At 42.7% G+C, this 27,523-nt stretch overlaps 1 protein-coding gene across 3 annotated transcripts in view; it reads right to left on the bottom strand.

Annotated features, from left to right (window-relative positions):
* Window positions 1–535: 535 nt before the first annotated feature.
* LOC117382515 (B-cell lymphoma/leukemia 11A-like) overlaps window positions 536–27,523 on the bottom strand; it is a 38,651-nt gene continuing 11,663 nt past the window's right edge. For 2 of the 3 annotated variants that reach the window (XM_055227072.1, XM_033979715.2), the window contains one exon: window positions 536–2,751. In XM_055227072.1, coding sequence (XP_055083047.1) covers window positions 536–2,751 — 2,216 coding nt within the window. Of the gene's footprint in view, window positions 2,752–19,596; window positions 19,606–27,523 lie in introns of all 3 variants that reach the window. The other variant, XM_055227071.1, reaches the window with a different exon arrangement.

The following is a 27,523-nucleotide window of genomic DNA, read 5'->3' as shown; positions in this document are numbered from 1 at the left end:
GCTGAGCTCCGCCGGATCTGACCCAGGAGGAGAGAGGGGGCGGGGCAAATCTACAGGGGACCAATGAGCTGCAAAGGGGAAACTGCAAAAGAGTGTGCACGAGTTTGGAAGGAAATGAATTCACAATGTTTATCTTGTTTTGACTAGTTTAAATCAATTGACATATTAGACTTTGTTTCTTTTTTTTAAATCTAGTATTGAGGTTGCAATTAGATTGGCAATATTGTAAACAACTCCAAGAGCATTCACAGGCATTTCAGAACATGTTTATAGAGATATAATTTAAAGCAGCCAATGAGAGTATGAATGTGCAGGTACACACTGCAAGATTTGAGCCTGCTGCCTTTTGGTTGGAAGGTGAACGCTCATCTACTGTGCCATTGCTGCAGCTAACAGATAATTGATCTTAAATTAAAGAGGGGGTATTAACTGATCGAAACTACTCAATCCACGATTCTGAATTCACTCCCTTTAAACTCTTGAGACATCTCTTTGTGCAGTGTTCAGTCTGGTCAGTTTTTAAATAGTTCGGGTTTTATTCCGACTTAATCTCGGTACTGAGCGGCCGATCGCTGTGCCACTTTTTCATGTGTTTCTCCAAGGTGCTGTAGACGCTGAAGGGCATCTGGCATATTTCGCACTTGTACACGTCCTTGCCCACCTGTCCATGCGTCTTCATGTGTCGCGTCAGTTTGGAGCTCTGGGCGCAGGCATAGTTACACAGCTCACATTTGTACGGCCGCTCACCCGTGTGGCTGCGGCGGTGTACTGTCAGATTACTGCAGTTCTTGAATACTTTGCCACAGTACTCACAAGTATCGCTCCGTCGCCCATCCTTGGAGCTGGGCCTGCCGGGACCCCCTAAATGCGGCGTGCTCCCGCCGCTTCCGGTTCCACTTCGGCCGGACAAGCCTCCGTCCAGCTCGCCCGGGGGTGTGGAGAAACGCAGGCTGCCATTTTCAGATGAATGCTCTGACGAAGAAGCGAATGGCGATTGTCTAGAGTCCCCGAAGTTTAGAAAAGGGTCCTTGAGTTGTCGTGAAGCAGCATATCCAGCCAGCCACTGTGAGTACACGTTTTCAGTGTTTGGAATTGTAGGAGTGGGAATGTCGAACTCTTTCTCCAGTTTGATGCGCTTGGAAAAGGGGCTGAGCGGGCTAGGACTTCCCAAAAGCAGCTTCTTGGAGATTCCAACTGAAGCAGACTCATTTGGGGATGCTCCTCGCCCATTGACCGTTGTCATCTCATCTCCACGCTCATTTTCCAAAATAGATTCGGCCTCGCACAAGTCTCTCTGTAGGAGGTGGTGATGGTCACGGTTCAGATGATGGTGGTTTAAGTGGTTTTCTTGGGCGAGCGCATTCCGTTTGTGTGCACTCAAAGCTTCGCTGAAGTGCTGCATGCTAGCAGCTAACCCCATCCCTTGCATCACTTCCGGCAATGACCGTGGAATAGCGGACTCTTCCAAACGATTTCCAACGCTCCCGTTATTCTCGTGAGGCCTCCCGTCGAGGTTCAAGCTAAAGTGGAAGCTGTTGTTGCGTCTCTCCAAGCGGTCACCATTTTGCGTCACCTCCATTTCCTCCTCCTCTTCTTCCTCCTCCTCCTCTTCCTCCTCCTCCTCTTCTTCCTCCTCCTCTTCATCCTCCTCCTCCTCTCCATTTTCCCGAAGCAGCCGTCCGTTTTCGCTTTTCAGTTTTGCCACCACGGACTTTAGGGCGTTGCTGGCCATGTGTTCGCTGGTCCCCGGTTCTGGTGAGGATGCGGTGGACAACCCATCTTCAGATTTGGCGGTGTTGGGAGATGACAAGGACTTGTGCAGGTGCGTCTTCATGTGGCGTTTCAGTTTGCTCGCTTGTGTACAGGCGTGGTCACACAGGTGGCACTTGTACGGCTTCTCTCCCGTATGGCTTCGACGATGCACAATGAGATTGCTTTGGAATTTGAACGACTTTCCACAGAATTCACAACATTTCGTTTTCATGTTTGTGCCAGTAGAGTTACTAGCTCCAGAGGATGGTACGGGCGTGGTTGGAGTGGTTTGCGATCCCACCGGAGACTGCATGGAGTTTGGGATAGGTGGTGGTGTTGCGAGATAGGGTGGTTTGCTAGCTCCGGTTACGTTTCCACCGTTACCTCCTGTTTGGAAAGGCTGGAGTAGACGCTGCATTGGACTGGGGCGGCTTGGGGACAGCGGAGGAGAGGGCCCGGAGCTGTTGCCTGCTAGCTCGCGTAGCCGTCTGGAAAAGTCCATGGAGGGGGGAGGGTCTAGGGACATAGGAGGATTGAGACGCAGCACCCGATCGAAGGCACTCGGATGGTGGGCAGCCAAAGCTAGCTCCTCTGGGCTCAGGTGGTGCGGCTCCAGGTGGTTTCTGGGAGGCGGGCTGAAGAGCGGAGGAGTGGGAGGGAATCGCTGATGATGCCCTCCTGTCGCTGCGCCAACGCTACCGCCTCCAACTGTCCCGACACTGTCCCTACCCCCGGAGCCTGAGCCTGGGATCCGGAGCAGGTTGAAGGGGCTAGCGTCTGGAGGCAGGTGGAGGCCATGGAGGGGTGGTTGGGAGGGACAGTCTGCTCCTCCGCCCAGAGAAGAGGGACCCCCCATGCGCGGTGTGAGAGGGCTGCCCAATTCCGAGTCCAGGTAGATCCGGAATCCGTGGCTGTGCTGGGCGTGCTGCAGGAGAAACCATGCACTCCCATATGCCTCTTTACAGGTGGTGCAGGTGTAGGTGGTCGGCTCCTCCTTCCCTGAAACACACAGAGACAGAGAGAGAGAAGTGGTGAGTCTGGGCTTTTTAACATATTATAAACAGGAAGTACATTGGGATGAGTGTTCCAAGCATAGTATAAATGTAGTCACTGCATTTATATTTCCAAACATGCATGTCAAGTCTGTGTTCTGTTAAATAACCACCAGAGGGCGTCAAAAGCGAGTTAGAGAATTGACCAATGGAAGAAATAGAGCAACAACAACAACAACAAAAAACATGGAGGCACACATAACAGTTTTTATTTGCAAATGTTGGAAAAGAGTCTGGAAAACAAGGTCAGAGTAGCATTTATTGGTTTGTAGTTTGTTCTAGTCACTTTAAAAGTTCTGCTGGTACATGTTCCACTTTGGTGCTAAGATTTCACATGTTCTGAAGAGACGTACCAAATGATGGACAGATGCCTCCATGCACATAACATATTTAGATCATCAGGTTACCTTTTATTGTTTTGAATGCTAAATTTGCCAAAAACAACATATTAACTTAAATACGTTGTTTTCTCTGTGCTAAGTCACTCCCCCTTCAGAGCATTATCACAACGCAATCAGTGTGCATCCCACTAATGAAACTCAGGTTTGTGAAGTTGCTGTGCACAGTTTTGTGTCATGCTTTTGTGTATTTATGGAGAATTGTCCTGCAGGAGCATGGGTGATATGGGCTTGTGGGCGGAGCATTGTACAGAATCTTACAGCTAACTGTTAGGAGGGTTTGAATAGGGTCCAGGAGAGACCGCGAACACACTCAAATGTGCATAGTTGGCGTCTAAAACCCTTTCAGGGATGTTTTTGATGAGGGAACAACATTATAATATGGTAGAAGGCTCTAACAAATCAATGTTGCATAATATCCCTCTCGTTGAAAAAGTGCAGACAATTAGAGGAGATTTGTCCTTATTCTAATGATCCTTATGCACAAAGGAGTGGACATTTAGTCAACAGAGACAGGGTTTTAGAAGAGAAAGCACAAAACATATATATTATATTTCCTTTTTTCATGAAGATTCAGTTCAAAGGTCACATTTTAAACTCATCCAGGAGCATTCGCATCTGAGAGAAGACTTAAATCTTTAAATTAATAAAAAAAAAAACAAATCCAATAATTCCATGCATTCCATGCAGTTAGCAGCTTTTCAGAATACGACCTCATAGAGACATAGGGAGGGCATCTGACACAAAGTGAGGGCATCTGACACAAAGTGAGGGCATCTGACGCCTTGCTCAGACTGCACCCAGTCTACTGCGAATGTTGAACTGGTGTAGTTGTCGTGTGACACTCACACTGTGGTTGGCTCAGGCAAAAATAGACTCCCAAAGGAATTAATCCGGTGCACTATGGCACCTCCGTCGGCACTACCGAACTGTATGCCGTGAAGTATGAGCTCCTCTTGTAACTTTTAATTATACAGAATACACGAAGCCACTGGACCAGAGCTGCACCACATGCAGTCTAAGCCAGAGGTGACAGACAGGGACGTTTCTGAAGATGTTTGTAGCGGGATGGCTGCTTAACTCAGAAGATACCACACATTGAGTTAATCATGATTGTCACCATTCAACTTGCAACTTAAATTCAAATACAGCTCACTTTACATCACCAACAGAGAAAGAAGAGAGAGAAATGAAGAATCCTCACAAAGTCTCCATTAGAGATATCACACTTACCGTAAATTCCGGACTACAGAGCGCATCTCATTAAAAGCTGCACACTCTAATTTTAGAAAGAAAATCAGTTTTGTATTTGTACAAGCCGCACCGGATTTTAAACCGCAGGTATCCCACATAGTAATATGAAAAATTAGCTAAAAATGTTCATTATATCTTCTTATTACTGTAAGAAATGAGTCACTGACAGCGAGTGACAATCAGGAACAACATCCACTATTTTCACTATTATGTCTATACAGAGAACCAAAAACCAATTTATTATATGAGATATTTACACAGAAAGATATTACATGTGAGGATTTTTTTTTTACTTTTTAAAATTTAATCCGCGTAACATAAACAAATATATTACATACGTATTGCTAACCCTTTTTTCTAACGATGCCTGTAACGCGGCTACCTTGAAATATACGTTTGTATCGGTTACTCACAAATTATGTTGCTTATGCTTTGTTACTCAACAGTGCATGAACAGCATTCCAGTATCTCCTAATAACTGGTAAAAACATATACCAATATTGCATTCTGCCAGAAAAGTCACTGATCACCTTCTTCATCTTCCTCCTGCGCAATAAAACCATCAAAGTCCTCTAATTCAGTGTCCGAATTAAACAGCCTCAGGATCTCATCACTTACTACAGTCTCCTCGTTTTCGATGTCACTTGAGCGCACGTCGTCTTCTTCATCACGCAGCAGTCCAGCCTTTCGGAACCCGTTGGTGATGGTTGATGTTTTCACACGGCTCCACGCATTTAGGATCCACTGGCAGACTTGATTTAAAGACGCTCTTCGCATGTGGCCTGTTTTGGTAAAAGATTTTTCACCACTTGTCATCCAAGCCTCCCACTCTTCGCGCAGTGCCACTTTAAATGTCCGGTTCACGCTGATGTCCAGTGGCTGGAGATACTCAGTGGTACCCCAAGGAATCACAGCTGGAATTGAGTTTGTGCTCTTGATGGCTGCTTTCACTGAATCTGTTACATGGGCCCTCATGCTGTCCATAACGAGCAATGCTTTTTTTCTGCGAAAAAAGCTGCCTGGTCGCTTTGAGTAGCACTCTCTGAGCCAATCCTTCATTAGGCTCTCCATCATCCAACCTTTCTTATTGACTTTCACCACGATTTCTTTTGGGAATTTTTCCTTTGGCATTGTCAGCCGCTTAAAAATCACCATCGGAGGAAGCTTTAGTCTGGATGCTGTGCAGCTCAGAACACAGGTAAAATGCGTTCTCTCATGGCCGCTTGTTTTCAGTGTGATGGACGAGTCACCTTTTTTATTTACGGTCCGAGTGAGAGGCAGGTCAAATGTCAGAGGTACTTCATCCATATTTATGATATCATCTGGCCTGATGTAATTCTCCGTTATCTTTGTTTGAGTGAATGTGTGGAAGTTAGCAAGTTTCTCCTCGTAGTCAGGAGGGAGCTGCTGACACAAAGTTGTGCGTGCCCTAACGGACAGGCCTTTCCGTTTCATAAATCTAAAACACTACGATGGCCCACCTCTAAAATCTTCTGTTTTCATTTCGGTAGCGATAGCTTTAGCTTTCAGTCTGATTTGTACAGTGGAAACACCGCGGCCGCCTGCTCTCTGTGTGTTAACCCAGTCTTCCAGATAGTTTTCAAGCTCGGGCCATCTGCTATGATTACCTCTGAAAGCTTTTCTCGTCTTTTTGCATTGGCTCAGTTCTTCATGCTGACGTCTCCACCTTCTCACCATTGATTCATTTATGCCAAGATTACGTGTGGCAGCTCGATTTCCTTCTTCAACCGCCAGAGTGATCGCTTTTAACTTAAAAGCCGCATCATATGCTTTTCTTCTAGTATTTTCCATGTTGATTAGGGTTAGTACAAATGACTGATTTACAGTAGTTCTTATAGTGCGCTTGACTGATCATACAATTTCATTGTGAACTACTCATCAATTTTATTGGTCAACTGTTGCTAGGCAAAATGTTTTTGGCGCCACGAAAAAAACATGAATAAGCCGCACCGCCGTATAAACCGTAGTGTTTAAAGTGTAGAAAAAAAGTAGCGGCTTATAGTCCGGAATTTACGGTATTTGGATTCAAAGTCCTGAGTTTGTTATAGTGAGATAGACTTTTACAGAGAGAGAAAGGAGAGAAAGAGAGAGTGACTGAGAGAGGGGGAAGTGTCTCAGCAGGACGACTGTGTGCTGCACAGGTTGCATCAATAATGACCCCTTCCCTCCTTTATGAACTGTGGATTTAAAAATATCCTTATAGATATCTGCAAATACATATCTGTGCGGCCACAACAACAAGCCAAAAATCTGATCTCTATAAAGTCCATATCACATGAAGTGGATTAAAAAAGTATTTGATCATAATGGCACTAAGACTATTTGGACATAATTTATCAATTAATGCATTTCATTATTGTAGCATAAAACCTTCACAAATTATAACTGAAAGTCCAGTGCCAACCCTAGACTGTATAAAGAAGAGAACTAAGTGACTGTGACGTCACCCACAGCGTTCGGCTTCAGTCAGATAAAACTCATAGAGGCCAGCAGTTATAGGGCCAAATTTGGGCTCCATATTTGAAAATCTGAGCATGAAACCAAACAGCCAATCAGGAGAGAGGGTGTTGAAATGGCCCCTACCGCTTGCGCAGTTGGTTTGGCAGAGGGCGGGCACTTAGTAACACATTTCTAATGCTAGCTGGAGTGACCTCGGGGGAAAGGGGACACCTGATTGGTCTGTTATTAATGTTCATCTTGATTTAGAGACAATATAGTGAAATATAAAACACCAGGATCATGTAGCGTGGGTTAATAGGAACATTTAAAGACCAAAATGACGAGCCTGACAGCAGCAGGTCTTATTTTGAATGTGGTGGGTAGCGCGTTAGCTGCAGTATGTCCGTCTCTATATTCAATCTATGGCCAAATCACAGATTGTCAATATACTGTCATCTTTACGTAAAGTTTTAGACTTATTCACAAAGAGATGAGTAACCAAACATTTATAATTACAAAAAGTAATATTTCTTAAGCACTTAAAATATTTATACTGTTACTACTCTGACTCCCACAAGGCTATAAGTAAACATGCACACAATACACATGTACAAACAGGGACAGTGCATGTTGACTCTCTCTCACTCTTCTCTCTCTCTCTTTGTTATCCGCAGGTAAATTGAGATGCTCATAGAGATGCTTTATCAAAACAATATAAAAAGTAAACAAAAGAGCCATGAAACAACCTAATAAAAGGGTGGGCCATTGGTACTGGGACTACACTACAATAAATACATGTATCTATACAGTCAGAACGCTTTGGAATGAACACTAAAGACATTTTACAGTACATGCGTGTAAATACATGTCTACACAGGCGACTGTATGTGTGTGAGTGTGCACACGAGAGTGTACACATGTGACAGTGCATGTGTTGGTTCTCATAGAGCAGTAACTCAGTCCTGTAATCTGCCTGTGGTTAGGTTAAGTGTAGCCTCATGTTTTTAAAAGTATACGCACTTTTTTTACTCTCTTTTCTCTACTCTCTTTACTCCTTCTCTGTCTCTTACTTCTCTCTCTTTCTCTGTAATATCTTCTCTTTTCTCCTCTCATTCTCTCCCTCCTCTTTCTCCGTTTCTTTTTCCCTCTTTCTTTTATCTCTTTCCCTTTTTCCTTCGCTTTCCAGCTTTATCCTGTCTCTCTCTTTCTGTCTATTTTCCTCTCTCCTCCTCTCTCTCTCTCTCTCTCTCTCTCTCTCTCACCACTACTTCTCTCTCTTTCCCTCCTCCCCCTCTCCCTCCATCAGTCCAGTCCGGAGCTTTGGACTCGATTGCGGGCTCTAGTCCCGGACACTCACCCAAACTCCACAAACGCCGCTGGCTGTAATTATGATGATAATAAGAGACTTGGGTGGGTCTCTGGAGCTTTAGGGACACTTTATGAGTCGTGTACCCACAGAGAGGTGCAGCGTGTGGGGCAGCGGTGACCAGAGTACAGGCTGGATCACACCCTCCAATTGCGTTATACAACACTTTAAACACACAGACGTAGACTACACTAGACTACACTAGATTACACTAGATAAATAATATCATGATTATTATTATTTTTAAATGTATTTGTTGACATTTCGACATAAACATCACTGGTTGAGGAGTCAGATCCACAGATGAATGCTGTTGTGTCTTTGGGCAATACACTTAACCCACCTCACCCCCAGTGTCTGTGTGCACTGGTGTATGAACATGTGTGTAAATGGGTGAGTGGTTCCTTGATTTAAAGCGCTGTACAAAAATTTGACCATTTCTGTTGCACATTCCTCATATTCTCTCCATCACTGCGTCAGTCACTGAAAGCATTCACAACATATTTACTCAGAGTGAAAAACATGGAACGACAAAGGCAGAGGAGACAAAGGGCTCAGGCCACAACCAACAGGAGGGAAAGCCAATGGAAGATTATTTACACTGGAGTTTAAGAATGAAAGAGAGGGGACAGGAGCCAGAGCAGCAGAGCAGTGGATGCAGAGGAACAGATCCATAGAAGCAGAGGATGCAAGCAGAGGAGAAGAGCCAGAGGAGCAGAGGATGCAGAGGAGGGATACATAATGGAAAATAGGACACATAGAGACTTGCGAACATTATGACTCTAAGCTGTCACAGTTTACAAATTTCAGCTGCTCAAAATCCTTCTAAATAACTGAACACAGAGACATACTCTGACCAATGGTCTTTTCTTTCTATAGTTATTCTACAGAACAATCACAAAGTGGACCTAACTTTGTCCCTATGCCTCCTCTGTCCATCCACACATCTAAAACTGTGTCCTCTCTTTCTCTCTTTTCAAATCCTCTTGTAGAAGCCATAATCTTTGTTTCATGGGTTGCTATGGCAGTGCTTAAGGGGCGGGGGTCATGTGGGCAAAGGTGAAGTGCCGGGAGTATTCAAAGTCACTGGCTTCCTGCTGTCTGAGAGGCGAGACGCCGGGTAGCTGTATTTTTTGTTGACTGCTTTGCTTTTTTGTAACCGTGCTATTTTATAGGCCATCAGTGTGTATAACACGCTGTTTTTATTAAATCACCAAAAATGCATTACTCGACTCAGTGTGTTTTTACAAACGGCAGTGCGTCAAACAGAGGTACTGGTACTCCTTTCTACGAGACAAAGGCTCAGGGTCACTACATTTTGCCAATAAAAAAGGCATTAAACTAAATGAAAGCCATCTTCACAGTACTAAACACAAGTGCCAGGACGACGCCAAGTGAGTCAAACTGTGCCAAGTGGCAACACTGGACAAAGAGATACATCTGAATGCCATTCTGTGGAGAGCAGGAATAAATGCTTTGATTAGGGGGTCTATGTGCTTTGATGGTTTTGCGGCATACTCTGTAATTGCTGTTGGTATATTAGGTATTAAATAATGCAATAATTTGGCATGTCAGTGAAATGATGATGGTGCTGATTTGTTGAAAGAAAAAGCTCTATTAATCACACATTTATTTAAATGAGTTTATTGGAATGTTTCACCGAAAAAGTATAGAATAGTTCAAAATGGACTCTGGAAAGTGTTAACACAAACAGTGAAAAGGCCTTCAGGTAGGAGGAGGAAAAAATATGAAATGAACGCAAAGGTCATGTCAACAAAATAAAAGTTTATACCTGAAATGAAAGCACTCATGAAACAAAAGGAAGATGTGCCTCAAGTAAAGTATTCTCTGAGAAAGTTGAACAAATTGTTTGATTATGCCAATGCTGCTCAAAACGAAGTGTTGCCTTTAATGCCACAAGACATTATCAAAGAAAACACAGAAATGATTCTGATCATTTGTACTTCCAGGAGGCAGTGGAGAGATAGACAGTAAACAGCCGCACATAACTCTTAATCGTGTTTTTTTTTTTTTTTAATTCATTGGATGAGCTATGGCTGCAGCAGTTTACAAATGACTTCCCTGAGACCAGTCTGGATGAGCAGACCGCCTTGTCAAGAGAAGATCTAAAATTCATGGCTTCAGCCACCAGCTCTGTAAAACACCTGAATGGCCATCATCAGATCAGTTATCTCACATGCTAAATAACAGAAAAAACTGTTGAGCAACATTTAAAACACCTACAAATAGCTGCAGAAGGACTCAACATTTCTCAGTACAAAATCTTTATTAATGAGCTGCTAGTCAAAGGTCATGGTGAGAAGGTGCCTGAAGAGGAGCTGGACCACAGAGATGGAAAAGTGTAGTACATGCCACATCATGGCGTTTACCATCCCACCAAAAAAAGAGTCAAGCTTGATTGTGGAGCTACTTACCAAGGAAAACTTACAAGGAAGAGGAAATGAAAATGCACAAGAGGTCAAAGGTGGCCAGCAGTCTCGCTGTAGAGGATTTGCAAAAGGCTTGGACCTGCTTCAGGAGGCCGAGACTGGCTAAGGATGTGCTGGCCTCAGTAGTTTTTTGGAACTTCTTTTTTTGGACCTTTATGCATGTGACTGGCTGCTATGGCAATACACAAGGTCACGTGGGCAAAGGTGAAGTGCCGGTAGTATTCACAGTCTCTGGCTTCCTGCCAAGGAAGAGGGGACATGCTTGGTAGCAGTATTTTTTGTTGACTGCTTCATTGCTTGTTACCATGCTGTTTTGTAGGCCTACATCATACCATCAGTGTGTTTAACCTGCATGCACAAGCTGCTGTTTTTATTATAAAACTGCATCATGCAGTGTGCTTTTTACAAACAGCAGCGCATCAGACAGAGGTACTGGACCGATCTCTCTAAGAGACAAAGGATCTGGGTTACTACACCTCTCTTTCTGATGCACATTTCTCATATTCTCTCCATCACCGCATCTGTCACTGAAAGCATTCACGGCATATTTACTCAGAGTGAAAAACATGGGCTCAAAGGGCTCAAGCTATAACTAGCAAGGAGGGCCAATGGTAGATTATTTACACTGGAGTTTAAGAATGAAAGAGCGTACAAGACAGGAGCAGAGGATGTAGAAGAGCAGAGCCAGAGGAAAAGAGCCAGAGAAGCAGAGCTAGAGGAGCAGAGCCACAGGAGCAGAGCCACAGGAGCAGAGCCACAGGAGCAGAGCCACAGGAGCAGAGCCACAGGAGCAGAGCCACAGGAGCAGAGGAGAGGGTCCAAGGAGCAGTTAATGCAGAGGAGAGGGTCCAGTATTCAAATTTTAATAAAAGTATTCCTAAAACAAATTACAACTATATGAACCCAGCACATTTTAACTGCCCATATCTCCTCTCCTTTTTGTCCTCTGTCTCTCGCCGTCCCTCCTGTCCCTCCCAGGTGGACGCACTCAGCCCGTTAATCGCTCGATCGATAACGGACATTTTTAATTTGGATTTATGGAGCTCCATCAGCTAAAAGGCTTTCTCCCGAACCAGAGGCTGTGGTGGATCTGAGCTTTTATGGTCCCGCCATGTCTCCTCTGGACACTCTGTACTCGGACAGAAGTTTGGACTATTGGACAAACAAAACATGCACATTACACATTATAATTTTAAAGGACAAATACACATGCCCTTGAGTACTTTTCCTTTGTTTCTCATGTTTCAGAACTTATGTGTATTGACAGTACACATTACTTTCATCTGTCTGTGCTCCTTCAACTGAATTTGCTCTTAATATGTTATCTTCAGCCAGTAGTGTGAATATCCATGGCATAAAACAACAAAAAACATTAAACAACGTAGCCTATAAGCATGCAGTTTTAATGATGGGATTTGCAAAAGAAATACTCAAAACAAGGCTGGAGATGATTTATACTTAAATACAAGACTCCTCAGGATTTCTACCTGTGACGCAACAATCTGGGGAAATTGAAATGGAGTGATTTCTGAGGTTCAGAGGGAGAGGACCTGCGTGAATGAAGCTGAATATACCTCCAAGTATGTTTTTAGATTAGCCTTCACACCTGTAAAATGCATGGATATTTTTAAGTACTTTCAAACAGTTAAAGTTTGACTCCTCTTTTACAGTGGCTAACCTCACCAACCGCACATTTAAGCAGGACAGTGTTTCACTCAAAAACACAACATCAGTAAGCCAGAAGCAAGGATTGGACCAGTGTCTTGTACATCCAGATCAAACTTAATCAAATCTGAGTTAGGGCTGGGCAATATGGGGATAAAAATCAAATTGCGATCTCATTTGCAATTATTATTATTTTTATTTATTTTTATTTTTTTCAGTTTAAAGCAGCTCTATGGTCAAGAACATTTTGACCATTTCCACCACCCTATCCTTATGTTGGTTGCCGCTCTCAGGCTCTGAGTGAGTGACAGGTGGATTTAACCAATCACAGTGAAGCGTAAACTCTCAGAAACAGCAGACAGCTTTAGTTATCTCTTAAAGACTATATAAAAGATACTAAGAAAACATGAAGAAAATATAAATCTTGATAAGGCTCTAGATAAATTGTGACTTATTTTTGTTTTTAATATCGCCCCCTTCCCCCCAATCAGAGTTCACAATCCATTTATCTGAAATCATAAACGTTACGACCATCATCAGCAAATCAGAAGTTACACAGACAAACTTTGTGGTACTTTCATATTTTATCTGATGGATTTAACCCCTCCCCTGCTTGCTCTGGTCCCTGGAGGCGGGGCTTGGCCTGTCAATTACCTCCTCCTCCTCTCCTCCTCCTTCTGTGGCTGTATTTACGCGAATGCCCATTTCATCCGAGCTCCTAATGGCACATAAAACCTCCCATCACTGTGCCCATCAGAGAGGCCCAAGGGTGGGGCGAGGGGCTGTGGCGTCCTGGAGGGGGAGCAGGACAGGAGGAGGGGGAGAGGAAAAGGGGGAGGACAGAGGAAGAGGAAAGAAGAGGAGGAGAGAGGAGGAGGATGCCCATCAGAGGGGCCCAAGGGTGAGGCAAGGGGCTGTGGTGTCCTGAGGTTGAGGACAAGGAGAGAAGGGAGAGGAAGGGGTCAGGGCTACAGGAGGAATGTGGGATAGGAGAGAGGACAGGTGAGGATGCCCATCAGAGAGGCCTGAGGATGGGGTGAGGGCCTGTGGTATCCTGCTTTGTGGCAGGATACCACAGGCCATCTATAGTAAATGTGGTGAACCTGTTGATACATTCATCCCAGTCAGTGTCAGTGCAGAGACAAACTGTCAGAGTCTTGTACACGTGCACGCTTGTATCTTGTGAATGCAATCTATGAATAAATGTGACTCACATAATTATTTAAAATAACTGTGCACCAGCCACATGTGCACGCTCCTGCTTCATGCACACTTCTCATTTCATACCCAGACCCCTCACATGCCCGATCACGCTGTAACACTCCTGTCACATTCACACACAAAAAGTATAAGCAGTTTTTCATATGCTACAAAGATATATTTGAACTTGTAAAACATACTTGTCTATCTCTCCTTCCACGTTAAATCATGTCAATTTTCAGTCAAAACTCCTCGTGAGATTAATAACAAGATATTCTGAATATAATATTTTATCATCATGCTTTTTTTTTGCAGTGTGCACGTCCATTACACATGCACTCTTATACCAGCCATGCATGCACGCCCATCTCACATGCACTCCCATCTCACGTGCACGCCTCTCTCACGTACATGCCCTCTGCCCCTCTCACTTCACCACTCGCCCTTCACCCGTGCCAAGTCCAGAGGCAGCGTGCCAGCCTCGACGGCCCACTACAGAAGTCTGTTCTGGGCAGGAGGAGCGCACACGACCCCTGGACCTTTAAATGAAAAGAGTTAATGAGGGTCCTCACCCAGGGGCCCACAGAGCAGGGTCATGTGATCTACAGCCCCGCTCACAGTTAGCATCGCACAAGCTAATGTATGTTAGCAGCAGGGGTTAAGCACTGGACGGCAGGTGCTAATGAGCTAGTACATGCTGTACAACTCCATCACGGGCTAGCACTACACAGGCTCGCAGAAAGTTAAAGAAGTCTACAGGCTATGGATGTTTTACTATGAATAACCATGTGAAAAATAAAAAATAAAAAATCTAATTATGTTAAATATGTTTTAGTGGAATGAGCAGTCTAACCTGCCACATGTACAGGATACTGAGCTTATAGGCACATGTGAAAAGTCATGACAACACAACCTCACACACTTTGTCAGTACTGGCTTCATTCTGTGGTCAGTGTGAAACATCAGCTCTGGTCCCTCTGCATCTACACTGATAAGTAAGATCCAACTGTCGATCAAGTTCTTTTTGCTCAATATTGAACATTTAAATAAACTAAATATCAAAAGGTAATATGCCATAAATTATGTTTAGTATGTGTGTCATTTAAAAACAAATGTAAGAGCTTTAAACTATTTGACATGATCTATCAAATGTCCAAGCAGCATGTTTTTCTTATCTTAAAAAAAAAAAAAAACGACAACAACTGTACGCTACTGTTTTTAGGTCACTCTGCCGCTCCAGCTTCTCTTGCTCCCTTTTTCCTCTCCTCCTCACTCCTCTTCTCTGTCTTTGTCCGCTTCTTCTTTTTTTTTTTTTGCCCCTCTCCTTCTCCTCTCCATCATCTTTTTCTTTCTCTCTTTCCCTACTTACTTTTGTCTTTTGGTTCTATATCACTCTCCCTCCCCTCCTCTTTCTCTCTTTCTTTCCCTCTCTCTCTCTCTATCCTCGGGGGACTCTGGTGTTCACCTGCTCTCACTCTCGTTGGACGTGCGGACAGGGATTAAACTGTTTCAACTCAGTCTGACCGCTTTAGACAAGAGGTCAAGGGAAATATGCCCACAGCAGCAGAGAGAGGAGAGATGGAAGGGGGGATAGAGGAGAGAGAGAGGAGCGTGAGGAGAGAAGAGGTCACGGAAAATATACCCACAGCAGCAGAGCGAAAGAGGGGAAAGAGAGGAGAGGAACAGGAGAGAGAGGAGAGAGAGTAGGCAAAGGAGAGAAGAGTTTATGGAAAATATACCCACAGCGGCAGAGAGATGGGGATGGAGGAGAGACAAAGGGAAGAAGAGGAGAGAGGAGAAAAAGATGGAAAGAGTGAAGAAGAAACACATGAGAGGAGAGAGAGTGGGGGATGGGTGCAGGTTTGTGCTGATAAGACAGTATCAAAAACTAAAAATAAAATCTAGGACATCTGATATACAGGGATACAGGGGGATGGGAGGGCATCTGGCAGACAGGGATATAGGAGAACGGATGAATGTTGTTTTTGTTTTTTGTTTGTTTGGGGTTTTGTTTTTGTTTTTTAATAAAACACTTGTAATTAATTCTAGATGGACAGCATTTATTTCATACTGTGGAACATTCCAGGCAGAGAAATGACATCTCCATAAACACAAACACAGATGGTGCCTCCTCATCTGAAGTTACTTAGTGCACCTTTAAAGGTCCTGTATTACAAAAAAAAATACTCTTGTGTGTGTTTTAGCTATGATGTAATGTCCTTACATCCTCAAAGACATGCCTGGTGTTGTGTTTTGTTTAATCTGTCTACATCTCCACGGCTCAGAATCCTCTGTTCCACCTTGTGATGTCATGACGCAGTACTTTTCAAGTTAAACCAACCAAAAATCTAGTGAAAGTCTGTGGAGTTTAAAAACACAGTGGAGCACTTCCTGTATTACCACATGACATCACAAGGTGGAACAGAGGGTTTTCTGTTAAAGAGAAGAACACAGTGTAAATATGCAGGGCTTGTGTGTTAAACATGTGTAAATGAAACAAAACTCCAGCTGTGTAACGTGGGCCCTTTAAAGGTCTTGTCCTGCATTTGAGCAAAATATGTCATCTCAGTTTATACATAATGCATAAGCAGCTCTTGAGGTAAAAAAAATAAAAATAAAATAAGTCAGCTGTGTTCTGTCTGCATCTAAGTATAAAGGGGTTTATTGTTGGAGAAATAGGAAGTGATGTTATCATTACCATCAAGGGGAAACTCCACTGTGATCTCTGAGAGTTGTGAAGTGCTCATTGAGAAATACTTTTGTACAAACTTTGCAAACCATTTAAAATTAACTCATTCTGTTTACACATTTTTAAGACAGTACAAACCAGGTACAGCGCCTTTAAGTCTTAAGTCACACGACAAATGGAACAAATCCGGTCAGGTCCATTTTCCCAACAAATCTCCCTCCAGGGGCCTCACGTCTCTACCTCTCTCCTGTTTATTCTCCCTCGGATCAGGACATTTTTCACACCTTTTTCCACACGTTTTCCTTCTCTGCTCCGTGTCCCACTGCGTCCGGGGAGCGAGGGACCAGCAGAGCACAGGTGAACCCCACGGACAGGTGTAATTCATCATTCATACCCCACTGACGCTGAGCGAGAGAAAAGCTCAAAAGGAAAGAATACAAGGAGGTAAAGGGGAGCGACGGAGCGGTTATGAAAGACAGGAGCATAAACATGAGCAAGAAAGACATATTAATCTGAGAATATTTGAGAAGGAGGAGGGGCACATTAGGGGACAAAAGGGGGATATAGGTCAGGAGATAGGAGCCAGAATAAATCAGCCTCTCTGCATGTGCACGGGTGGGATAAATGACCAAAACTACATCCTTTTTTTCTTGTACTGAATATAATAGTATCAAATCAGACTGGATCGCACTCGCTACCTCTGTTCTAATATAGAATATGGTTTTAAAAGTACTAGGATTCAAGATGCTTTCTGTAGGGGTGTCAAATTTTAGTGTTGCAATTTATGGGAAATAGCAAACAAAAAGTAAAATTCTGTCAACTGGTGGAGTTGAAGTGAAGATGTTTCCGCGTTTGCTTTACTATGGAACATAACTGGACAACTGAGGGATTACACAGAGATTTATGGAAGAAAAAACACCATGGTTTTACAATTATTTATGATGTAGAGAAGGTTTCATAAAATAGTTGGTATTGGTATTAAGTGACGGTAAAAAATAAAAAATAAATAAATAAAAAGTACTCAAGAGTGGGAGACAATGCTTTAGGGGTGTATAAGCCAAAAAGGTTGGAAACCACTGGTCTAATTTGAGCAGCTTTATCAAATCACACTATATGTCAAGTTAATGTGACAGTGATAAAAAAAAAAAAAGAAAAAAAAAGAAAAACACTTTACATAGGTTCAGACTATGGATTGAATTTAAATGACTTTATTTTGCTTCTAAAACTGTCACAATTATCATTTTTACTTTTACAACTATATTTTGACCTACAGTAATCTCAATTAACCGGTTAAAGAAGACATAGTGTGCTTGTGTCTGCTATATAGTTATAATCTATGGCACCTTCATCATTAACTTATAATTTCCATATTTTAAATCAGAGTATTCATCTAAAACGTCTTAATAAAAGAAACAAATCCAATGACTTCCTGATCAGAAAACCGCGGTGGCCAATGGCAGCAGACGTCAAGCGCACACTGTCTCGCACCTCTGATGGATAGCTGCACGTCACACTAGCTCCGCTTCACTCCACCTTTCCTTCCTCCCCCGTTTCTCCCCCTTCCCACTGTCCCTCTTCTTTCCTCCCTACTCCCTCTCCCTGTGACCTGTACATTTGCTCTTACTTAACAAAAATTCTCTGTCCTTGTCTTGTTTTAGCGGTGCCATTTTAGGACAGGGTCATTCGAGAGTCCGATGCCCAGCTCGCCTCACACCAAGAAGGTCACAGGTTCAATTAACTGTTCGAGTGCGTTCTGGGTATTACGTAGAGTTTACATGTTCTCCCTGTGTCTTGGTGGGTCCTAATTTTTCGTCATTCTGAAACTCCATCTGAAATTATGTCATTATCAAACTCTAAAACGTGAACAAAACCTATTTATTAATCCTAATTTACACTGTTTCTCTTCGCTGCGGATCAGAGTCTGCAGGGTATTATCTCCCAGAGGTCTCTAAACTGCTTTGGATCCTAAATTCTTCAACTAAGGCGTGTTTGAAACCACCAAACAAGATCAAGGTCTTTTTGAGCAATAAAAAAAAAAATTGAATAATTGAATAAAGATGGATAAATTTACTGCTGTGGAATATTCCTGCCAAAGCAATAACTCTGCAGTGTGCTGTACTCTAAATGTCCTGTATCAGGGAGGTAATGAAGTATGTTTGAGTTGTGTGTTTGTGGACGTGCGACTGGTGTGAACATGTTATCTGTCTGCCCCCTCCTCCCCCGTCCTTTGGCCCTCCTTTTACAGATCAGAGTAAGCGGATGTTCCCTGCCCCCTTTCCCTCCTTCCCTCACCCCTCCTCGGCCACAGTAGGTACACTTTCCCTAGTCCACACATGCCCCTTCTCCCCCCTCCTGCCCCTCTCCCTCCCTCAGCCTTTGACCCTCCCCCCTCCCCCCTGCAGTACATGTTCCCTGGTTCGCACATGCATGAGGACACAGGGTCCGTTTACAGTAAGGACATGAACTGTAATCTACACCACAGTGAGCTACAGTAAAGGCCAAAGTACAACGTAAAGCGCTCACGGACTGCTTAAAGGTGCACCGTGGAACTTTTCTGGCTCGTTTCATGGATATGTTATCGCTTTGCCCGGAAAGTTACATAGTACGACATTAAACTTCAACTTGTATTTTCATCAAAACAAAAAGGTGACACCATCAGGCCCAGTTAATTGAACATCTGTATTTGAATAAATGCAAGAAATAGATGTTAAATACCATATTAAACAGACACAAATCTAATGAAACTACACCTATAAGCATCAGGACTATCTCACCTGGACTGTATTTTTAGAAGCAAGAAATTACAGATCATTTCTTAAAGGCACCAGAAGGCCAAGTTACAGGTCTGATCTATGGAAAGGTAAGCCGTCTCACAGTAAGAAGCCATGTTCCTCAAAGTACCCCTGTGATTGAAGACATGACAAACAGAAGAGTTCATTTCCATTCTGTCGGACACTTCATGGGCAAAGCAATAACATCACCATGGAGCACCAGGTGGTAGACCCCCCACCAGGGTTCTATGGGTTATATGCAAAGGTTTAGTGCTAAGGCTAAATTACTAGAGGCCCCTGAACACCTCATAGCCACCCCCCCGTTCGCATCTATTGGGTTCTTTGGCCTACTGCAGACTGGGATAAGAGTGGTCTGAGTGATTTTTGAGCGATTTGGATGTTTGGTGTACTGTAGATTTCCCTCTGCATGTAAATGTTGTGAGAGTGACATTTACCATCTAAAAACAACCATTACAGCAGCTGCCAGAGAATACACACCAAAACCTCGAGCTGAGCCAAGTCCCTCTGCCCTGCCCCACCCGTCTTCCCTTCCCCTCTTACACACCATTTCTCTCTTTCTCCATCCCTCCCTCTCTCTCACTCTGTCCTCTGTCTGTCCATCATGTTTCTATCCTCCCGTTCTCAGAGTCTCATTCAGTATAAATCTATAATGTGATGTACAGGCTTGTTTGGGGTCAAGAGTTGACATAGACATTGGCATCAGCAGTTACTTTTAACACAAATGATTATCACTAAAAATCACAATGATAGATAGATAGATAGATAGATAGATAGATAGATAGATAGATAGATAGATAGATAGATAGATAGATAGATAGATAGATAGACAGATAGACAGATAGACAGATAGATAGATAGATAGATAGATAGATAGATAGATAGATAGATAGATAGATAGATAGATAGATAGATAGATAGATAGATAGATAGATAGATAGATAGATAGATAGATAGATAGATAGATGGATGGATCGGCCAGTCGACTGATAGATCGATTGATAGTTCTGAAGAAATATATTAGCGTTAATAATTAGTTCTATCATTTTATTAGTTATTTGTTTTGATTATTGAAAAAACATGCTTTAGTTTCAGTCCTAGTTTGGTTTAGTCCTGTCTTAGTCCTGGTTCAGTCCTGGTTTAGCCCAAATTCAGACCCAGTTCAGTCCTGGTTCAGTCCTTGTTTAGCCCTTGTTCAGTCCTGGTTTAGTCCTAGTTCAGTCCTGGTTTAGTCCTTGTTTAGCCCTGGTTCAGTCCTGGTTTAGTCCTAGTTCAGTCCTGGTTTAGTCCTAGTTCAGTCCTAGTTTAGTCCTTGTTTAGCCCTGGTTCAGTCCTGGTTTAGTCCTAGTTCAGTCCTGGTTTAGTCCTAGTTCAGTCCTAGTTTACTCCTTGTTTAGCCCTGGTTCAGTCCTGGTTTAGTCCTGGTTCAGTCCTGGTTCAGTCCTTGTTTAGCCCTTGTTCAGTCCTGGTTTAGTCCTAGTTCAGTCCTAGTTTAGTCCTTGTTTAGCCCTGGTTCAGTCCTGGTTTAGCCCTGGTTTAGTCCTAGTTTACTACAACAGATATTCTGACATAATCATGGGGTGAAGGACTGAGTTGTAGTCCGGTTTGGAGCGAGGGTTTGGGAGAGCGGAGCCAGTACAATCTAACTCAATGTTCACTACTGTGGTCAGTGGATTGGAAGTCACGTATGTCTTATAGCTTTTGTTTCCAGAAACAAAGAGACAATTCTGTATTAATAAAAACAAAACAAAATGATGATTGAGTTCACTTTTTGCCTTCCTCCTCCTCTCTTCTTCCTCTTCCTCCCTGTATCCGCCCTCTCTCCCAGACCACACTCTAAACTCAAACTCGGCTCTGGGGAAAGTCCATCTCCCAAACTCTGCGTCCGATTGGGGCCAGATAAATGATCCATTAGATTTCATCAGATCGGAGCTGGGCAATTACACCACGAAAATGATATGTCCATGAATTATGCATGTGTTTGGCCGAAGCGCAGGCGAGGGGCGAAGGCAGGGGGCGCCGTGGAGCAGGGGGAGCAACAGTTCACTGCATCAATGATTCAGGAGCAGATAGAGTTTCATGGAGGAATATCAACCAGAGGAAGAGAGGGAGGGAGAGAGGGAGCTAGAGAGGAGGAGAGGAGAGAGGCCCTTGGAGATGTACTTATGACGGGTTTGGACAATTTAATCCTGGTTTAGCCCTAGTTTGAACCTGGTTTGAATCCTGGTTTAGTCCTGGTTTAGTCCCGGTTTAGTCCTGGTTTACTGATGCAAAGTGGAAGAGGAAAAGATGGAGTTATGACTGGTTTGAATTGGGCATATTAATCCTGATTTAACCGTGGTTCAGTCCTTGTTTAGTCCTGGTTCAGTTCTGGTTTAGTGCTGGTTTAGTGCTGGTTTAATCCTGGTTCCATCCTGGTTAAGTCCTTGTTCAGTCCTGGTTCATTACTGGTTTGGTCCTGGTTTTTGTTTTTATTTAGTCCTGGTTTAGCCCTGATTTTATCCTAGTTCAGTCCTGATTCATTCCTTGTTTAGTCCGAAATTTAGTCTTGGTTTAGCCCTGGTTTAGTCCTGATTTAGTCTTGATTTAGTCCTGGTTTAGTCTTGGTTTAGTCCTGGTTTAGTCTTGGTTTAGTCCTGGTTTAGTCTTGATTTATTCCTTGTTTAGTCCTGGTTTAGTCTTGGTTTAACCTTCGTTTAGTCCAACTTTAGTCCTGGATTAGTCATGTTTAATACTGGTTCAGAATTCAGACCTGGTTCAGATGTGGTTTAGTCCAACTTTAGATGTGGGTTAGTCCTTTAACCAGAGGGGAGAAAGCCCAAGGTATAGCCCAGTTTGATGTGAGGGTTTTGGGGAGAGGAGCAGAGGAAATACCCTTAGGAACCAGGAGGCGGTGGAGGTCCCAGAAGATGCCTGTGTAAACGCTTTGGGTCAAAAAGAGTGGAATATTCAGATCTATTTTACATGAGTTAGAAGGATTTACACTGATTAAAAATTCTCTTTAACTGTAGAAAGTCCCTGCAGCAAAAACAGAAGCGCCATGGTGCCAAAGAGAGAGATTGGGAATGGTGCAGAGGTGAACCCATTTAAATGACAGAGTTTTCAGAAACATATTTTCAAATTTGATTTCTATTTACTTTGCATCGTATTGGCAATGTATTTCCTCACCTAAAATAATGATAAAGGAACTGTACATATCCTGTACTCTTACAGTTTTATAAAGGTCCCAACTGAGCCTGTGCTGCCAATGTCTTCACCTGCAGATAAATGACACGTACAAGTTTTTTTTCAATATCAGTGTATGGACAGGCCTTATGTGTCTGCCATATGGTTATAATCTATGACACCCGTGGATCATTATGCTGTAATTTGCACATTTTAAATCGCAATATTCATCTAAAATGACCTAATAAAAGAAACAAGTCAGCTGGCTTTCATGTTAGAAAACTGTCGTGCCCAATGGGAGCTGACATCGGCGTAAATATCATCCCAACACAGAGCCGCACGCTGTGAGCATCTCCCTTGGATATAGCTGCATATCACAGTGGTGAGCAGTGGATTGTTCCACGTGGCTCTGCTGAATCCTACACGTATCACCAATAGAAAAGATAAAATTGGAGACGATGTCACTGTGGCCATGTTCCGGTGGCAATAAAAACGGGGGTAAATTAGAGCAATGACGTCTTGAATATAGGACAATAGGTAAATTAGAAGGGAAACAACCATAATATGATTAAACGCTCTGAAAAGTGGATTTAGCAGAATCTGTCTGTTTTAAGAATAAATCAACATTACAATTGTATCAGTAAAAGCTGTTTTTGATTTTAACTTTTTTTGTTTGTCTCATATCTGGGCACACAGGTAAGTCACGTTTATAAAATTTTGCCTATTTCATGATCAAATATTGAAATGTATTCCTTTGATTTTAAGTAATATCACTATCATGAAAGTGTAACTGTGCTGCTATTGGTGGTTTTCAGATCCTAAAATGTGTTGATGTCATACTCCCAGATGGGGGCAAGAGACAGTTTTCCCTATTGTATTTGATTACATTGTACTTTGCCATGAAATACCCAAAAGGTAAATTCACAAATGTGGAACCTGATCATTTCTATCAGTGACTAGACCCAAGAACTCACTGTATTAGAACACAACTCTGCATTTGAACAATATTTATTTGAGCTGTCCTCATCTGTATTAAATAGAAGACTGATGGAGGCAGCTAGAATCCTATAGAGTCAACATTCTATAAAATACCATGATGTAATCTGAAACAGCAATACTGTAACTCAAAATTAAGTCAAAAGTATCAAAAAACAGATGCTAGCCTATATTAAAACTAGAATCAAAAGTAGATACTCATTTGAGCAGGTATCAGTACTAAAAAGTCCCATTTACAGGACAAAAATTAACCTTTTCTGAATATCTTTAGAATGATCTTGAGCTGCATCGGAACAAGTATAAGACACATAGACTAGTATACGACCATGTACTACTATGAAACCTACCTGGACGACTGAGGGATTACATAAATCTAAGGCTACATAGTAATATAAAAGAAAGTACTACGGTTAAATGTTAAAAATCACATTCTATTGTCTACATAAAGAATCTGCATTGCGTCGAGTTTGAAATTTTAGTATCGTGACAACACTAGTCTGAATACATATTTTCATTTTTTATGTATTTAGTTACTTCCCAACAATGTACACAGAAAAGCAGAAGTATTTGAAACCCCCTGGCCCCGCCCCCTTCACTGTCCTGTTCCTCTAATATCCTGATAAATGACCTCATGTCTCCGGTGCATCCCCCGCGTCGCCCCCACACAGCTCCAGATGGCGCTAAATGAGGACAACATCGTTTCAATTACACCAGGCGCTATGCTAATGCTAATCGGCCAATCAAAAATGCAAAACAAGCGCGATGCTGCTCGGGCCCCGCGGTCATTAGAAGATACAGGGTGAGGGGGGGAAGGAGGGGGGGAGGGGTCGTGAATATGCATGAGGGCCGAAGATGAAAGGAATATGCAAATGAGGGGGGGAAAGGGGAGTGGCCCGACACATTTACAGTCGTTTAAAACATGAGGGGAAAATGAGAGTACATTTAGAGGGAGGAGATTTCAAAATGTCCACGAGAAATAAGTTAAGAGTCGAACTAAATACAGAAGCAATGAAACCAAAAACCCCACGCCGCAAAAACGTGCGAAAGTTAAAGTGAAATTCGTAGATGAGTTAGTGAAGTGTTTGTCCATGGATCTCAAGGTTGGCGGTTCGAATCCCGCTCTCGACCTAAACGTCACTGGTTGAGCGGTTAGATTCGGTGGTGTGATTGAAGCTTTTGCAGATGAACGCTGTTGTTGTGTACTTGGGCAAGACATTTATGTCTGCGTACCCTGGTGTGTGAGTGTGTGTGTGAACGGGTGAGTGTTTTGTTCCTGAAAAGTGCTACATAAACAAATAAATGTGACAATTTACATTTTTATAAGTCAAACATCTACAGAACTACTTCTATTGCTACATGTTTATTTTTTCTTTTTGAGATTCTAGCCCAGAGTAATCCAGTGAGAAAAGTACTACTACTACTACTACTACTACTACTACTACTACTACTGCTGCTGCTGCTGCTGCTGCTACCATCCACAGAACTACTTCTATTACTACCTTTTTTTTCTTTTTAAGATCCTAACCCAGAGTAATCCAGTGACAAATCTACTATAGTACTACTACGATTACTATTACTGCTGCTGCTGCTACACACTGGATTGTACTGGGTTTGTGGTAATGTATTTGCCAGGCCATCCAAAACTCTACCCTTTCCATACACTTTACAAAGAAACATAGTCTGGCTTCTGGTCATCAAGATGTGCATGATTGACAGGTGGATTGGCCAATCAGAGAAACATCTGTATTTAAACAAACACAGTGGTTTACATGAAAAAAGAAGTGAAAAAATATATATTACCAAGGACTGAAGAATACCACAAATGTCAGCAGAATTAATGAGTGAAGCGAAAGTTCATTTGAGTTGAGGAAAGTTTGATTTTGTTCTAAATGATAACAGACCAATGAGCTCATCTTTTTTCCCATGTGTCGTTGAAATAAACAAACTTGATACGACGGTTCTGTGTGAGTTTGGCCGGGGACACAGAAGAGGAGGAGGTGACCACATTTTGAAAACTGAGGAAAAGATCTATAGTCTCTTTTGCTTACATTCTGAAATTACAACTACTACTACAACTACTACTACTACTACTACTACAGCTGCTACTATCACTTGGCTCATGTGTCTGATGTGAGGCGAGGACACTGCACCACAGGCTTAGAGGCAGAGAGAGAGGAAGCCGCTATTTGTTTGTTTCTGTTTAAATGAACCTCTGCATCAGACGAGTCAGCTTAATGATAGAACTCTAAAGACCACAACGAGCACTCTGTTATGAGAAAAGCTACGACAAATCTGTGAAAATACAACACCACAAAAACATCAGTGTGTTCACAGAGTATGTTGTTTGAAATTCTGGAGATTGGTGAGTTTAAACAGAATGGAGAAACATTATAATAGAGCATTTCAAAATTGTTAAATTACTGTTTTTGTGTATCGCTCACTTTCTTCCTTTCCTATGTCCCTAATCCAACTCGTCTCTCTCTCTTTCTCTCTGTCTCTCTTTCTCTCTCTCTCTGTTTTTGCTCCATTTCTTTCATTCAGTCACAAACGCATCAATTCCTCTGGTCCATTTCACTCACAAACTCATCTGCAAATGTGAACACAGAACAGCACAGGACAGCGGACAGGTTTGTGACACACACACAAAACGCACCCCATCTCCCGTCTCCCCCTTCTCTCTCTCTCTCTCTCCGTCTCTCTATCCCTCTCCCTCTTGTCCTTCCCCTTCTCTCTCTCCCTCTATCTCCCCCTCGCTCTCATTGATCCATTATTGAGTGTGTGTCCTGGATTCACATTGGTTGATAATGGCTCAGACAGAAGCTCACAGGCTAAATACTAAAAACCTCATGTGTGATCTGTACTACAGGCCGCACACGTAATTATTCTGGACTATTGGAGGTTTAAGGACTGCACATATTATGAAAAACTACTCGTACGATCATGTATGCTTGAGTAATCCTGTAGTGTCCTGCATTTGAGGCTTGAATGCTCTCAAAATGTCAATCAATATCAGGTTATTTGTCCCGGAGGGGTAATTTAAACACAAAGAGGAGTAAAATACAATAATAGTAGAAAAGCTCAAACAGGTAAGGTCATCAGATCCAGTGTGAGTGTCTGTTTTCAACTACGCCCTATCTCCGTTCACTGCTCTGTACTAATGTCTGAGTTTTAGGGATGTAGGGGCACCAACCTTCAGATCAGTGGACACACCCTTTACCAACTGAGCTACTGTCGCCCTCATAGCAGTATTTTCAACAATAAAAGCACATATATGAAAGTCTGCTACTTGTTATAGTGAAATGAACTTCTATACACGTCAAGTTTCATAATGACTGGTCTGTTTAAAGCACTGTTGCGGTTTACAATGAACAAAATGCTAAACTACGAGGTGCAAAATGCGGTAAACAGATAAACTGGATTTGCACAAAGCTACAACTTGAACTCTGACCAGCATATCCTGCCATTGGGTCACTAAGCAAGACATCTTTCCAATGCACCTTCCCCTTTACTTAACTAAATTGTGAACTACAACTGTAAAAGTGCTAAGAATACTGCATTATGAGTCTGGGTCAGCTAAACAATGTAAAAAAAAATAAATGCCCTCGGTGATTTTTGAGTCGATTCACAGAGAAATACAAATGTAAAACTAATAAAAATCATCATCTTCCATCAGACACTGGACACACAGACTCTATGTGTGTGTGTGTGTGTGTGTGTGTCTGTGTGTGTGTTTGGATCTAAAATGTCTTCATTAAAAACCTCTCTCCTGCAGTATCAGAGCAGCCTGCTGTTTAAACCTCTCCGGATTAGATCTGACTGTAACTGCAGGCACAGGATTAATATGAGAAATGGAGAGAGGAGAGAAAGAGGGGGGTGGGGGGGTGGAGGGAGGATGAGAAGGAGGGAGGGAGGGAGGGAGAGAGAGAGAGAGTGGTGAGAGGGGAGAGGGAGGGTGGAAAGAGAAAGAGAGAGGGGGGGTGAGAGGGAAAACGGTCAAGAAAAAGAGAAGAGGGGGCTAAGGATAGAGAAGAGAGAAAAGGGGGAGAAGAGAGGGGGAGAGAGAAGATAGGAGGACAGAGTGATAACGAGAGAGAAAGAAAGAAAGAAAGAAAGCAGAGAATTTTCAACAACTCACTAAATATCAATTTTTTTTTTCAACCAACCAAAACAAGTTTATTAAATCCTGTTCTCTTTTGAAACAACGTCTTTGTCTTTTTTGTTTTTTGTTTGTTTTTTCACTCTGCAATATGGAATTAAATGCTGTGCTCATCCACGTACACACACACT

Source organism: Periophthalmus magnuspinnatus, chromosome 15, assembly GCF_009829125.3.
Source record: "Periophthalmus magnuspinnatus isolate fPerMag1 chromosome 15, fPerMag1.2.pri, whole genome shotgun sequence".
Lineage (NCBI taxonomy): Eukaryota > Metazoa > Chordata > Actinopteri > Gobiiformes > Gobiidae > Periophthalmus > Periophthalmus magnuspinnatus.
Note: the sequence above shows the minus strand (reverse complement) of the source record. Positions and strands in the feature narration are given on the sequence as shown.